Source organism: Mirounga angustirostris, unplaced genomic scaffold, assembly GCF_029215605.1.
Source record: "Mirounga angustirostris isolate CCGP_5_RB_7025 unplaced genomic scaffold, mMirAng1.0.hap1 SCAF_1, whole genome shotgun sequence".
Lineage (NCBI taxonomy): Eukaryota > Metazoa > Chordata > Mammalia > Carnivora > Phocidae > Mirounga > Mirounga angustirostris.
Genome location: NW_026991709.1, coordinates 2,332,498 through 2,347,005, shown reverse-complemented (window position 1 = coordinate 2,347,005; position 14,508 = coordinate 2,332,498). Strand labels below are relative to the sequence as shown.

At 62.1% G+C, this 14,508-nt stretch overlaps 1 protein-coding gene across 2 annotated transcripts; it reads left to right on the top strand.

The window, feature by feature from the left end:
- The first annotated feature begins 2,062 nt into the window (after nucleotides 1-2,062).
- GATD3 (glutamine amidotransferase class 1 domain containing 3) lies at nucleotides 2,063-11,925 on the top strand. Of its 2 annotated transcripts, XM_045902370.3 has the most exons (7): nucleotides 2,063-2,260; nucleotides 2,566-2,618; nucleotides 3,869-3,982; nucleotides 4,681-4,800; nucleotides 8,094-8,186; nucleotides 10,079-10,235; nucleotides 11,368-11,925. In XM_045902370.3, exons 1-7 carry the CDS (start codon nucleotides 2,132-2,134, stop codon nucleotides 11,494-11,496), a joined length of 795 nt encoding a protein of 264 aa, XP_045758326.1. In that variant the 5' UTR covers nucleotides 2,063-2,131; the 3' UTR covers nucleotides 11,497-11,925. The 2 variants fall into 2 exon arrangements, with proteins under 2 accessions (XP_045758326.1, XP_054360046.1); XM_054504071.2 differs by lacking the exon at nucleotides 4,681-4,800.
- Nucleotides 11,926-14,508: the final 2,583 nt, after the last annotated feature.

Here is a 14,508-nt window from a genome sequence, read left to right as displayed (position 1 = left end):
TGCCCCCGGAGTCTCTGTGCACTCTGACCTTGGAGGGGGACGCCCAGGGATCCCTGGGGCTGGGACTGGACAGTGCTCTCAGGGAGCTCACTCAGACCTCTGGTGCCAGCTCTGCAGGGCCACATGGAGGAGACTAGCTGCTCTTTCCTGCCAGGCCCCGTCCCTGGTCCCTGGGGCTCTGTGGAGACCGCCTCCATCCAGGAGCAGGAAAATGAAAATGCGGCCCAGCTGGGTATAGCACTTTCCCTACAGCGGGAGGGCACAGCATCCACTGGGTCCCAGCCTGGGGCTCCCCAGAGGTGCTGCCCAGCTCCCCAGGTGGCCTGTGCCAGGAGCTGCTGCCCACGCCCGCTCCTGGGGCTCTTGTGACGGGGGCTGTGCACCCATGGTGTGTGTGCTCGGGCCCCTGCTGCCACCAGGGGTCTGTGCTCACAGCTCCTCCTTGCAGCTCAGGCTGCAACACTGTCGGGTCTAACCAGCTCCTCGCCTCTGCCTTTTTGGTAAGTTCACGTGTGCGCATTGATGTGAAAGTTCACAAAAGGACTCTCCTTCCGAGCGGAGTCTGGAGGCCAGCAGGGGGAGCCCTCAGGCCTGTCCCTCCCCTGCACCTGCAGACCCAGCTGAGGAAGGAAGGTTTCCTCCTCTCCCAGGGGCAGCCCGGTCAGTGAGAGGCCACTCCACTTCCAGCTCCCAGTTTACTCCAATGGACTGTTTTTACAACAACCCCACGCCCCCTTTCCTCTATAAAAGGGCCTCCTCTGCTCTGTTCTCCTGACTTGCCTATGGTTTAAGTTTTCCTGCAGGCTCCTTTTCATGGGCTGCAATTCTCTGCTGTTTTCCAGTGAACACATTCTTGTTGGTAAAACTGTCAGTGTTATTTGTAAGGTTAAAGTGCAGCTGAGCAGCCCCTGGAGGTGCAGACAATTGGGAGGTGGGGGCTCTGCAGGTCCCGGAGCTGTGGCCAGCCTCCTACCTGCTCAAGGCCTGGCAGGAGCAGCGCCTGCCATGGGGCTTGCTAGAGAGGCAGGCTCTTGGCTCCCAGACCGGCTGACTCAGAATGTGTATCTAGCATTACCTTCCTGAAAGTGGAGCGGACTAGCAGGCTAGCATCATCCTCGTAATCCCGTCCCTCCTGCCAGCTCATGTTCTGGACGTGACCCTGAGGGGAGAGATGGATGGACGGGCTGGCCCCCAGGAGCCGTGAGAAGCCAGGATCCCCACGGGAGAATTCCCAGCTGCGGGGAAAGGAGGGAGGATGGCTCTCCTGGGTCCAGAAGAATTGGGTCCGTCTGTAGAGATGGGTCTGGGATGAAGGTTCAGGAATAAAGACCGTGACTGTTCCAAGCTCATCTTCGGTTCCAACTTTTATAATATCCCGTGTTATTCTAGCTCCCCAGGAGGATCTCTGTGCAGAGATTAACCCTAGAAGTCTTAAAAATGCAACAGTTTCGGGCGCCTGGGTGGCTCAGTCGGTTAAGCGACTGCCTTCGGCTCAGGTCATGATCCTGGAGTCCCGGGATCGAGTCCCGCATCGGGCTCCCTGCTCGGCGGGGGGTCTGCTTCTCCCTCTGACCTTCCTCCTTCTCATGCTCTCTGTCTCTCATTCTCTCTCTCAAATAAACAAATAAAATCTTTAAAAAAAAAAAAGGAACAGTTTCAATATCAGTGACAGGGACAGCCTTGCGTTGAACTGCCCAGTGTGTCTGCAGTTCCCCAGTGGCCTCCAACGGGGACCATTTAAATGATCTGGACCAGCTGTTGAGTTTGAAAATTGATAGGTTAAAGGAGAGTATAATAATTTATGCAGTCGTCTCCCGCGAACTGACTCCTGGGTAACACCTGGAGGTTTTCAGCGGAGGAACCCCAGCTAGTGCCTGAAGGAACCCTCCCGTCCCCCGTCAGCAGTGACTTAGTTCAGGAAGGCCGGCTGCGCATGGGGCAGCGCGCGCCGCCAGCGGAGAGCAGAGCGCGTCGGGGGGGGAGGGGGCGGGCGACTTGCGCAGGCGCGGCCCCGCCCACCGGCGGGTTCGCCGGAACTGCGGCCAGGCCGACTGCGCAGGCGCGGAGCCCGCTGGTTCCGCGCGGGGCTCTGTGACCGCGTGACCCTGCGGCCCGCTGTCCCCGCGCAGTCATGGCGGCGGTCAGGGCCCTGGTGGCGTCCAGGCCACTGGCGTCCTCCGCGTTCGCGCCGCTTCATGCGTGCAGCCCACGCGCGCCCCTCCACCGGTCCGCGCCGCGCCCGGGGGCCAGGGTCGCGCTAGTAAGTGGACGCCTGGGGCGGGGCTGCCGCCGAGGTCGGGCCCCTGCCCTCCCCCAGGCCGGCCCCCTACCACCCTCACCACCCTAACCACCCCGCCCGAGGGCGAGCTCAAGTCACCCCCGCCGCCAGGTCGGGTCCCCGTGCCCCCAGCCCTGCGCCCGGGCTGGTCCGTTCACCCCCAGCCCCACCCCTGCCCAAGGTCAGAGCCTGCTCCCCGCCAACCCTCCGAGGCCAGCGCCCTTCTCCGCCCCCGGCCCCGGCCAGCTGCCCCAGCCGGACCCCCCTTGGCCCCCGCTCCCCTGCAGGTGCTGTCTGGTTGCGGAGTCTACGATGGGACCGAGCTCCACGAGGCCTCCGCGTAAGCCGTGAAGGACCGTTTGCTTTTCCCCAGCCGTTGGGAGACCCTTTGATTAGACGGGCAGAAGCGAGCGAGCGGGGAGCACTGGGGTCACTTGTGTGCGGCTAAGTACCTTCCGCGGCCTTGTCCCCCAGAGATAACCGCTGAGCCCGTCTGGTGCTCTGTTAACGCCCGCCTGCTCACTCTGAAGTCCCGGGCAGGCGTCCACATTCTCATTCGTGGCTCCAGTGTGATTTTAAGGCGCTGAGCCGCCCCGGGCTGTAGACAGGTTTTTCCATGTGGCCTGTCAGTTGTTGCTAAGTCGTTTGTACTGTTTTTGTATTTTATTAAGACAGGTTTGTGTGAGCAGGGGTGGTAGTGTTGTCCTGTCTGGAGTAGGTTGGAGGGCGAGTCAGCGCTTGGTTGGGGAGCATGCCCCTCCCAAGTGCAGGGCTGCAGGGTGTCCAGAGGGGCCCGAGGCCCCTCCCTAGCCTGCGGCTTCCCTCGGGTGCCAGCACGGGCACTGGGCATGCAGCGGACTTTGGAGTGTGCCGAGCTCGTGGGCGGGAGAGGGCCAGGAGAGCTTCCAGATGGGGGCTCGGGGCGGGGGCACGAGAACGCAGAGGCACGGGGTGGCGGGCGGACAGCATGGGCACGGACCACGTGTGGAGAGCCCTGCAGGTTACGAGGAGCAAAGCCTGAGTGCCAGGGTGGTGCTGGTCCTACCCGCTCATGCCCCTCACGCCGCCGCCTCTGAAGGGGGACGGTGAGAGCCCCGGCTCTAGAACAGATGTGGACGTGTGCCTGGCACAGAGCAGCCCTTGGGGAGACCTGCACATCTCTCCCCCGGCCCTCTGGCTGTGACGGGAAAGGTGGGACAGAGCAGGACTTGAACCTCCTGTCCTGACCAAAGCCCGACTCAGATCCTCCAGCCCTGCACTGATTGGCCTATGGGAAGAAGAGCACCACGAAGCAGCCTGGGAACTTAGACGTCCAGGCTGTGACCAGTCAAGTCACCTGTTCCCTGCACCCCAGTTTGTAAAGGGAGCTTGGGGACCAGCTGGGCTCTGCAGGCTAGTTCAGTGACAGCGAATCTGGATTGTGGATGTTTGGGTCACTGGCAAGCCAACCGCAGCTTTCTGTAAAGCTGATGTGATGGTAACGTACCTAAGGGGTGGATGGGGGGCACTCTGCAGAAGTCCTGCTCACAGAAGCGAGGTGGTAGCGCCGGGTTGGGTAGGTCTCAGCCTGTCTGATTTTCTTCCGTGCAGGGTGCTGGTTCACCTGAGTCGTGGCGGGGCCGAGGTCCAGATCTTTGCTCCTGACATCCCTCAGATGCACGTGGTTGACCACGCCAAGGGGCAGCCTTCTGAGAGCGAAACCAGGTTGGGTCCTGCCCCTCTCGCCCTGGAGTGTGGACCAGTGCCTGCTAGAAGCTCCCTGAGAACCTGTGTGCTTGGTTGCGTTGTCCTGACTGCGGATCTGGCTGCATTCCGGGCTGTTCTGATGTTCTTGTTGCCTTCTAATGCCTACCACAAGTCGTCCTGCCTGTGTTTCGTGACCACCTGCTGGGCGGCTCGGCTGGGACTGCTGCCTCCTGCCCCTGCTTGGGCCCCGATCTCTCTGGATCTCTCTGAGCGTTTCTCTCCCTGAGGCACATGCAGTCTTGGCACACTCTCGCCCCTCCCGTCTTGCTCCGGCCGCAGGGTCCAGCCAGGGAGAGCTCTGTCTCCTGGGAGCTGCAGGGCCTCCGCTGGCCCGGGCTTTGTCTTCCTGCCCGGGCCCCGGGCCACGCAGCCTGGACGAGGTAGTGCCAGCTGTGGTTGACCCCGGGTTGCCTCCCTCCCCCCGTGCGGTACCTGGACCTTCCCACCCCCGTCCTGTCTTTCGTCAGTGCCCAGGACTAAGTGCTGCAGATGCGAGGGGCTAGACCGTCTTTCCTGGGCCCCGACCTTCAGCGCACGTGCCCGTGCCTTCCCTGGGGCGGAGGACGTGTGTTCTGCTCGTGCGGTGGCCTCCGTGCGCCCCGCTCTGCTCTCTGCACGCTGACGCGGTCCTCAGGCCTCTCTGTGTCCTCTCCCAGGAACGTCCTGACGGAGTCCGCGAGGATCGCGCGCGGGAAGATCACCGACCTGGCCAGGCTCAGCGCAGCCAATCATGATGCTGCCATTTTCCCCGGAGGCTTCGGAGCTGCCAAAAACTTGTGCGTGCTGGAGCTCTGGGGTCTCTGCTTTTCACCTGTAGCGGGAGACGGGGACGGGGGCCTGGGGTCCCAGAGGCTGCACGGAGCTGCGCTGTGACAGGACACCGCTGTGGGATGGGGCTCAGGTGGAACTTAAGCAAGACCTGGATTTTTGTCTCACTTCTTGCTGAGTGCTCTCGGTACCGGCCACTCTTGGGGGGCCGTGGGCTTCCACTCATCTCACCGCTGTGCTGGCGGTCTTGTCACATCAGGACCCGCGTGTCCGCACGTGTTTCTCGCGGACACTGCCTCTTCGTGGGCCTTGCAGCAGGGAAACCGCTTTTCTGGTGGGCCGTGTGGAGGCTGGCCCCGACCGGAGGAAGGGAGTCCTTCCTTGTTTTGTTCTCTGGGTCGTTGCCATGGTAGCTGGACCTCAAGCTGTCACCCCACCGGCGTGACGTCCTTTGGGTTTCAGGTCCTCTTTCTGTTCTCATTTCTCTGCCTCTTGTTTCTGCCCCCCTCATAGAAATCATCTGCGCGGGCCTCACCAGCCCGGCACATCCCTTCTGAGGCGGCTTCACCGTAGCTGGCTTGGGAAGACAGGAAGCAGCTGTGCCCCACGCTTTGGGGTTCAGACGTGGACCCTAGTGGAGTAACAGCCTGGACTGGGTGGGTTTCGATGGAAACCCAGCAGATCAGCAGATTGGGCTCCAAGTGGAGCGTTTTCCTTTTTCTCGGATGAGCCCGCTGCTCTGGCCCATGCCCAGGGGCCCCTGACGGAGTGGCTGGCTGCGAGCTCAGGCAGCCAGCCCCAGCCCTCCGCCTCCCTGCTCCCGCCCCTCCCCTCCCAGATCAAGTGGGTGCCGGGTGCCGCCTGCACCCTCACCGCACAGCCTCGGCCAGCGCGTACCCCTTGGGTTTCCTTGCTGTGCTGTCTGGGTGTCCTCGAAGGTCTCTGCTCACCACTGCCTCCTGGGATGGGCTCCTGTTCTCCCTCTTCTCCTCCCCGCTCTCGAGTTCTCTGTGAGCATCGTGGGAACTGGCCAGGCCCTCTTTCCAGCTGCTCCTTCGTGGAGTCTCCCCTCCTGCCCCGGCACCCCTCTCTCACCTCCCAGGAGTTTCGTCTGTATCTGGACCATGGACGTTCGCCCTTACTGGCCTGTGTGGCCAGCTGCCTGCCCAAGACTCGCAGCAGAATGTCCCTTCGATGGTCAGAGCTGCTTCCCCTAACCTGGACCGTCGTCCGTCAACTCTGCCTCCCTGTGGACTCCTTGTGTGTCGGGCGTGGGGTGGGGCAGGGTTTGAGCCAGACGCCTTGGACCCTTGTGCTCACTGCCCCCCACCCCCGTTTGGGTTAGTTGATGGGTGCTGTTCCCCTGCAACAGCGTCCTGGCTGGCTGTGTCTGGGTGCCCTGCACCCAGAAGTGGGGCAGGGCAGGCTCCCTAACGTGTTCTGACACCTCGTGGCTCCCCTCGGCCTGCGGACATCTGAACGGCTTTGTCCAGATCCCAACCCCATGTCCCCAGGCCCTGGAAGCGGTTCCCATACTCCTTCATCCTGCTGGGAGCCCTGCCTTCCCCTCACGTCCACTTTGTCTTGCAAGAACCAGCCTGTCGGGCGAGCTTCCCTTGTCACTGCCTCCTTCCCGCGCCCCTTGGCAGCGGATGGCAGAGAATGGCCTCTGTTGGCTGGGCTCGATGCTGCCAGGACCAGGCTCTCTTCCTCGGGAAGATAAGCCTTGTCTCTGACCGTGAGCACTTACTTCCCCTGGGGGGAGGGCACTTCAGGGATCTGCTGGGCTGTGTCCGTGGCACAGATGACCACCCACGCGCGGTTGGCGTGGAAGCACAGCTAGGAGGGGTGCCGGGTTGTTGGCGGGTCTTTGCATTCGAGGGAGTGGTCGCCTTGGTGATCAGCGCTCGTTTCTGTGAGCTCAGTCTTCCTTGGGGGAAGCTGTGGCTTATGGTCGCTTGCCCCATTCCTCCCGACCTTTCCAGAAGACAGGCCGGCTCGCTGTGATTGGTCTCCTTAGCCGAGGCTACTGTGGCTATTGGTCGTGCCGTGTGCACGCAGCAAGGGACGGCAGGCGAGTTCGCTGGGGACAAGCTCCCAGTGGGAACTCGCTCTCTCCTGTCTGGGGCCTCAGGCTTGTCCCTGCACTGTTTCCCCCTTTCACATGTGCTTCCCAAGAGATTCCCGTGTGGTTGTATTAAATATCTAGCCAGGGCGTCTGACTGGTGCAGTTGGTTGAGTGTCCATCTCTTGATTTCAGCTCAGGTTGTGATCTCAGGGTCGTGAGATGGAGCTCCACGTCGGGCTCCGTGCTCACTGGGAGTCTGCTTGAGATTCTCTCTCTCCCTCTCCCTCTGTCCCTCCCCTCTGTGCGCGTTCTTGCTCTTGTGAGATAAATCTTTTTTTTAAAAAAAGAGAAGTCTAACCAGATGGAGGCCCGTTAAGCTTATCGTTCTGTATTTTGTGTTTTTCACAAATGGTGTGGCTTGTTGGTGGCCCATTAACCACCTCACGGCTGCACACGCAGATCCCGTTGGGTAGACGACCCAGCTCTGATGGGCAGTGGTGGTTTCCAGTTCTCACTTTTGGCCTGACAGCTTTTGGGGGATATAGTTGACTTGCATCGAGAGGGTTTGGCCGTGCGGCACACCCTGAGACCGCCGCAGGTTGGCAGAGTTGCGTGGTGCCCACGTGTCTCCCAGGCCTTTGCCCGCGACACTGCAGTAGTCGGCCCAGGACGGAGGCGTCCACACGTGCCCAGAGCAGAGGGCCAGAGCGGGGCTCTGCATAAAGCATGTGTACTTTGGGGTTGCCTCCCAGGGAGGTGCCGGCGCGTAGCCGGTGGGAGGGGAGGCCGTCCAGACCGCTGAGCTGTCCTCGCTGTGCTGAGGGAAGCGGTGTCTCTAACTGCATCATTTCCTCCTCCGTGGATTACCTGTCACGGCTTTTAGGCCCGTGGCGTGTCTTGCTGTCCCTTAGCTTATGGAGCAGACCTCTGATGACCCCTTGGGTGTGGCCCACTGCCCGCACACCTGCCGGCTTTGGTTCGCTCGGGGATCGGCTTCCCCACCTCCCCTCTCCGCTGCCCCTTTTTCTGCTGTGCTTGCTTCTTTCTGTTTTAAAAAGTAGAAAAAATTGTATATATAATTAAGTGAAAAACCACGCACATGCACAGTAACTGCAGGTCTCAGGTGCCGGGGAGTTAGTGGAGCGATGGGTGCGTGTCCAGGGTGGGGTTGGAGGCTCCCCGGGCACATAGACCCCCAGCTGTGAGATCTGAGGACGCCTCTTCTCGTGGTAGGAGCACGTTCGCCGTCGACGGGAAAGACTGCAAAGTCCATGAGGACGTGGAGCGGGTCCTGAAGGAGTTCCACAAGGCCGGCAAGCCCATTGGGTATGTTGGGGCGGGGGGGGCCGCGTGGGCTCAAGGCTGTTTTCACTCGGGCTTCACGCGCCATCACAGGTGCCTCCGGCTTGGAAAACTCTGTGTGGTCACGGCAATTTGTCCTGGTGACTTAAGAGGAAGGAGAGCTTCCAGAAGGCTCCCCGGTCAGTCCTCCCCTGACCCCAGCCTTTTCCAGCACCCCTTCCCCTCGCCTGGCGTCTGCCTGCCCGTCCTCGCTCGGGCTGGGCTGGTGCCCGGTGGCCCTCAGGCCGTTGCCGCTGCCCTCCGAGGGCGGCGAGCCCGCTGTGCGCCCAGACTCAGCGGCACGGCCTCCACTCACCAGGCCCGAGCTCGTCACCCGCGGCCTGCACCGACCTCCCAGCGGTTGTCCCCGCTCCCGCACTAACGCGTGGGTTGCTCGTCCACGTGAATGCACTGCGGCGTGCAGATGGCTCGGCTTGGGCCTGCTGGTTCGAGAAGCCCCCTCGGGAGCTCTGCTCTGCTCCACGCACCGGAGACAGTGGGGTGCGGACGTGGGAGCACGCCAGCCTCCCGACGGCTGTGTGAGCAGGGTCGTGTTAGGACGGTCCCTGCGAAGGTCACTCACCAGCGCTCGTGCGCAGTCACTGTGCGGGAGCCCCCTCCTCGCGGAAGGCGCCGGCCTCGGCCCCACGGGCTGGGAGCACGTCTGCTCGGAAGACGCCGCGCTGCCCGGGGAGCGGTCACGGCGCCGCCACCGGCCTCCCCTCGCCGGACGCTGGCCCTGGAGCAGCACCCATTATGTGGGCGGGCGTCAAGGAGGACCCGGTGTTGGAAGCACAGGTGGGAGCGAGGGGTCTGGTGACTGCTGCCGTGCTCGTGTGTCCCCTGAGCTCGGGCCTCCCCGTCTGCGGCCCGAGAGCAGGGCCGATGGCCGCGGCGCCGTTCGCGTGCGTCCCGTGCCGGCTGCCAGGTGTCTGCGGGCTTGTGATGTGGGGCACTTCAGAGACGCCGGGTCCGATCACTTTTTACCTACTTGGCGGAGGGAGGTTTGCTCCCACGGGTTTCCAAGCACGTTGTTTTGGGTGTTGTGAAGTTTGAAAAAGGATGTAAGTGTGTCCTGACATTGTTTTCTCACGGCTCGTGGAGCAGCGTGGCCGCAGAGCCGTTCCGGCGGGCGCGGGAGAAGCAGGCAGGCGTGCTGGAGATGAGCCGGGGCAGCGGGCTGCTGGCAGCGTGCGTGCGACTGGGGGAGGGCAGGGCGGCCCGGCTGCAGCCGTGTGCCCAGCACGTACCGCCTGCCGCGGGCGGGGCCCCGGCGCAGGGTCTGATGCTGCCGGTCAGCAGGGCCTGCTGGCGGGAGCAGAGCCTCGTAGGAGCCCCGAGGGCAAGCGCCGGCCACACGGCCCCGCACGCACGCCCAGGAGCGAACCGCGAGGCTCAGGCGCCTTGGGAATGGCCCGTGTGGGTGTCGTGGGGCTTGGTGCTCTCCTGGGAGGGGGCCCTTCGCTCCTGTGGTGCCCGGCACACCCACGGGTCCCATGAGACCGCTCTTGCACTCTCTCCAGAGAAGTCCGGGCCCTGGGGTTAGCTCTTGCTGTGTGGAAAGCCACCCCGAAACTCGGGCCTAAGTGCCCTGTTGCCATCCGAGCCCTTCTCTGCGCACAGCACGGTGGGTGGCCCGGTGCCCGCTGGCCCCCTGCTCCGTGGCCAGGCCTGACCCCCGGGCGCCCAGAGCCTGCAGCACATGCGGGGAGTGAGCTGAGGCCCACTCCTCACTCCGTGGGCTCGGCGGCTACCGTCTGTGCTCATCCTCAAGGTCAATTCCGTTCCTTCAGTATTCCCTGCTGCGCCCCGGGCCCGGCGGCCACCCGTGCTCCCCTGAGCCGACCCCCGTGCCGACCCTGTCCCTCGCTTTCCAGCCTGTGCTGCATTGCTCCCGTCCTGGCGGCCAGAGTGCTCCGTGGGGTCGAGGTCACCGTGGGCCACGAGCAGGAAGAAGGCGGCAAGTGGCCCTACGCAGGGACTGCGGAAGCCATCAAGGCCCTGGGCGCCAAGCACTGTGCGAAGGGAGTGACCATATCCTTTCCGGCAGCCAGCGTGGCAGTGGCGTGTGGTGCTGGGGACCCCTCCTCTGACCCTTGGCGACTGCCCGGACAGGCAGCCTCTTGAACTAGGACTGCGCTGTTGGGGGCCTCTGCGAGCAGGTGTGTGACGGGCCTGGCACCCAGTGCCATGACGCCCCGGTCCCCAGGCCGTTTCCAAGTTGGCCCCGGGGACGCTTGCTGTGTGTAGCACACCCCAGGCCTGGAGCTCTGCTGGGCTGCCTGGTCCGGCGAGTGGACGGCTTCAGGCTCGATGGGGACGAGTTTCTGGCGGGAGGGGAGGAGCACGCGCCCCAGGGTGGGGGGAAGCTACAGAGGGAAGAAGTACGGGGCGGGGGTGGCTAGGCTGGAAGCCCTGGGCGGTGTGGTGGGTAGCCATCCCCAGTGGCCTTGTTGGCCCCTGATCGTCCTGCAGGTGCCCAAGTGCCGTGCGCTCAGAGCCTCGGGCCACCGGCTGACCACGTTCTGGGTCCACAGCTGGACCCAGACTCTCCACGTGGGCCAGAGGTGAGGCGCGGAGGGTGCGGGAGACAACACCAGGACCCTCTGGGTGTCTGTCTCGAAGGTGCCTTTCTCTTCTCGTGCACAGTTTCGGGCGAAGGGTTCCCTCTCCCTCCTGCGCGGAGTGGCCGGCAGGGCCAGGCCTGTCATTGTCTGGGGTCTGGGTGACCAGGACAGGAGCGCAGCTTGTGTAGAGGGGGGTCCCGGGTTGGGTTGCCCCTTGCCGTGGACGAGCGCTCTGGTTTAGTTTCTTGATCGGAAGAACAGAGCTGCTTTCGCCCACTCCAGGGTTGCTGTGGGGCCCAGGCTGGCGCTCGTGTGCGTGCAGCCCAGGTCTGTGGGTGCGTCTGGGTCCCGTGGGCTGGGCTGCCCTGAGGCATCCTGTGAAGCCAGCACTCTGCTGGCTGAGGTTGGGAGGACTGCATCCCCCAGTCCCGAGTGCAGGTGGTACGGAACGGGGCCCCGTGGGCAGAGACTGCAGCGGGAGGAAGCCCCGCCGCGAGCCGCCTTGAGAAGGGGGGCGGGGGCAGGGGCCGCAGTGGACGCTTCGCGCCTGCACTCCTCTAGTCCTTGCTGGGTGACGTTTTCCCATAACTTCCGTGCACGAAGCTCACGTGGACCAGAAAAACAAGGTGGTCACGACCCCGGCCTTCATGTGCGAGACGGAGCTTCACCACATCCACGACGGGATCGGGGCCATGGTGAAGAAGGTGCTGGAACTCTGTGGAAAGTGACCGTGCCGCGAGCCCTGCGGCCTCCACCAGGGGGAGCTGGTGGCCTGTTTTCCCCGTGGCTTCGCTTTTCCTTCTATAGGTATCTTCTGCCCGAGGAGGCGTCCTTGGGGCCAGGGATGGGTCGGTGTGCAGCATTCCGTTCACACCGCGGAGGCTGGACCCTTTCTGTGGCCTGAGATCGAAGTGGGACCTGCTCTTTCAGAGAGAGAATTGGGAGACACGTCTCCCCACTGCCTCACGTTTGGCTGGCCTTAGGATACGTGGTGTTTGGGAGGAAAGAATTTTTTTGAGTTTACGAATCTAGTAGTTAGGAAATTGAATTATCATACTCATTGGTAATTGAAAGTTCTCTGGTCTGGAGTAAATATGTACTAAAACGGGAAGGGGGTTGCATTGAGGCCGGGGAGAATAAAGTGCTTTCCAGACGGACACTCTGCCGGCGTCTGAAGCTGGTGTGTGAGGCGCGTGAGTGAGGTTTCTTGCTTTCCGGGAAGGAAGGACGCTGTGGACGCTCAGCCTGTGTGGTCAGCCTGCTGGGAAGGGGCTGTCGGGTTGGTCCCAGGCCACGAGCAACAGCCGATGGGAGCTGATAAAGCAGCAGCACCGGCTGGTGGCCCGCGCCGTGGGTGTGCTTCTGTGTGGGGAGAGAGACGTCTCGGGCCGCGGCCTGAGTGTGGCGTGGGCTTCATCCGCTGTAGCACGTTCCCCTCCAGCCCGTGTCCTGTGCCCCTGGGGACGTCCCCACACGCAGCTGCCGGGGTCCACGTAGTGGGCCGTTTAGTTTGGGCCTGGGGACGGGGCACAGAGGCCCAGGCCCCCCACCCCTGCTGCTGTGAGGGGTAAGTGATGATGAGCCTCCTGGTTTTCGGGCCTGTGGGCGGGGCAGTAACGCCTGATGCCGTGCCGCCCGGCCCCCTGGCCCACCTGCCGTCTGGGTCAGCTGGCCTCGACATGTCTGACCTCCCACGGGAACTCTATTCTCTGGGGGCCTGCCTATCCCCCCCTGCAGCAGGAGCCCCCTCGGCCCACCTGCGGACGCCAGGATCGCCCTTGCTCTGGGCAGCCTCCCAGGGCCCGCCGGAGGTCAGGTCACTGAGGATAACTGTCTCCTTCCTACGAAACTTGTCTGTCGAAACCCTTTGTGTGTGTGTGCGTGCGTAGGGAAGAGCGCCTGGGCCCCAGGCGTGCAGCTCGGGGAGGCGTCACAGCAAGCACAGCTGGGGCCAGAGAGCAGAGGGTCTTCCCGCCCCTACCAGGCCCGAGCGCTCTCGGCTCCGGGCACGGGGAGCCCTTGCTGTGTGGCTTTCCTCTGTGCACGAGTTCTCCCCAGTGGGTCTCTCCACGGGCTTTCCCATGTCACGCGAGCACTGCCTTTGAGAACGTTCTTGTACGTGCTGGGGTGTGTTTCCGGGCACGTCGGGTGTTACGTCCCGGTGTGGGCTTCTGGGCTGTAGGGTGTTCGAGCTTGGCTTTCGTGAACAAGGGGCTGCAGTGCGCGAGCTCCCCAGCCACCCCCGGCCACTGGGGCGCTTGGGCCTGGCGGGTCTTCCGCGTGTCCTGAAGGCCACCCCGCAGGTGTGGATGGTGTGGCCCTGGGTTTTCCCTGGTGGCTCCCTGATGTCTGCTGTCTCCGATCACCTTTTTGTCGATTTTTTCTGCCTTTTGGCGGTCTGCTTTGCTGAAGCACGTGCTCGGGTTCTTACTCGTTATTGGAGCTACGTGTGCGCTTCTGGTTACGTGTCCTCTGTCAGGTACGTGGGTCATGCGTGTTTTCTTCCGTTGGCCTTTCTTCTTCAAGGGGGCCTCGATGAGCACATCCTCCTGGCTTTTGTGTAGGCCCGTCCATGGCCCTTTCTGGTGTGTGGTGTTCTGTCGAAGATAACTTTCCTTCCGGGTCAGGGAGGCCTTCCCCGTGTTCTCTGTTGTCTGCCCTCCACCTTCACGTCACTAGTTCATCTGGAAGCTGCGGTGATGAACCCATCTGCCCTGCAGTTTGATTTCTTCTGGAAACGCCAGGGGACGTGCCCCCGGAGCAGAGCGGCGGTGTTCAGCGGCCCAGGAGCTGTCCCCGTGTGGCCGTGCGCCCTCGGGAAGCGGGCCCGGGGCAAGGGCAACCACTGGCACCGCCCAGAGCCTGCACCCGCCCCCGCTCTCTCGGGGGTCTCCGCAGGGGCACGGGTGATCTCAGGCGCTGTGGGGCGCAGAGCACCTGACGGCAGAGCTGCGCTGGGGAAATGGCAGGCTGACTGGGTCCCCCCTCTTCCTGCGCTTCCCGGGAAGGGTGGGTGAGCAGAGAGGGAAGGGGGGGAAGCAAGGACAAGTCCCACAGGAATGCTCGGTGATGGGGTGGGTTCGCGCCGTTCTGTGTGCGGGCCGTCGTTGTCCATCCTGTAGCTTTTCAAGAAGATGAAGTGTCTGATCGCCCAGTTTGGAAGGGTGATGTGCCTGGTGTCCGTGACAAGACCGTGGACAGAGGTCCCTGGAAACTTGTTGACACGGAGGCTGGGCCGAGGAGCATGCTTCTGTCCTCTGAAAGAGATCGTAGAGAATTAGTATAATTTCTTTCTTACATATTTGGTAGAATTCACCAGTGAACCCATCTGGGCCTGGTATTTTCTGTTCTGAAAGGTTATTAATTATTGACTCAATTTTTCTTTAATAGATATAGGCCTCTTCATGTGTCTTTTAAGGAACAGGTCCATTTCAGCCAAGTTACCAAATACATGGGCATCGAGTTGTTCATAGTATTTGTTTATTATCCTTTCACTGTCTATGGATCTGTACTGGTTTTTCTCAGAGTCAACTTTTGGTCTCATTGATTTTTTTTTTTTTATTTCATTCATTTTTGCTCTGATTTTTATTATATGTTATTTTTGTTTGCTTGCTTTGGATTTATAATATGTTTTCCTTTTCCAGATTTTCTAAGGTTATACATTTAGATCTTTTTTCTTTTCTAACATATGCATCTGATGCTGTAAATTTCCCTCTGAGCACTGCTTTTGCTGCATCTCA

Excerpts from the sequence above, each read along its gene's own strand:
- GATD3 (XM_045902370.3), top strand. The coding sequence starts at position 2,132 with ATGGCGGCGGTCAGGGCCCTGGTGGCGTCCAGGCCACTGGCGTCCTCC. Across the intron at positions 2,619-3,868 it reads GAGCTCCACGAGGCCTCCGC|GGTGCTGGTTCACCTGAGTC; the intron begins GTAAGCCGTGAA and ends TCTTCCGTGCAG. Across the intron at positions 8,187-10,078 it reads AAGGCCGGCAAGCCCATTGG|CCTGTGCTGCATTGCTCCCG; the intron begins GTATGTTGGGGC and ends CTCGCTTTCCAG.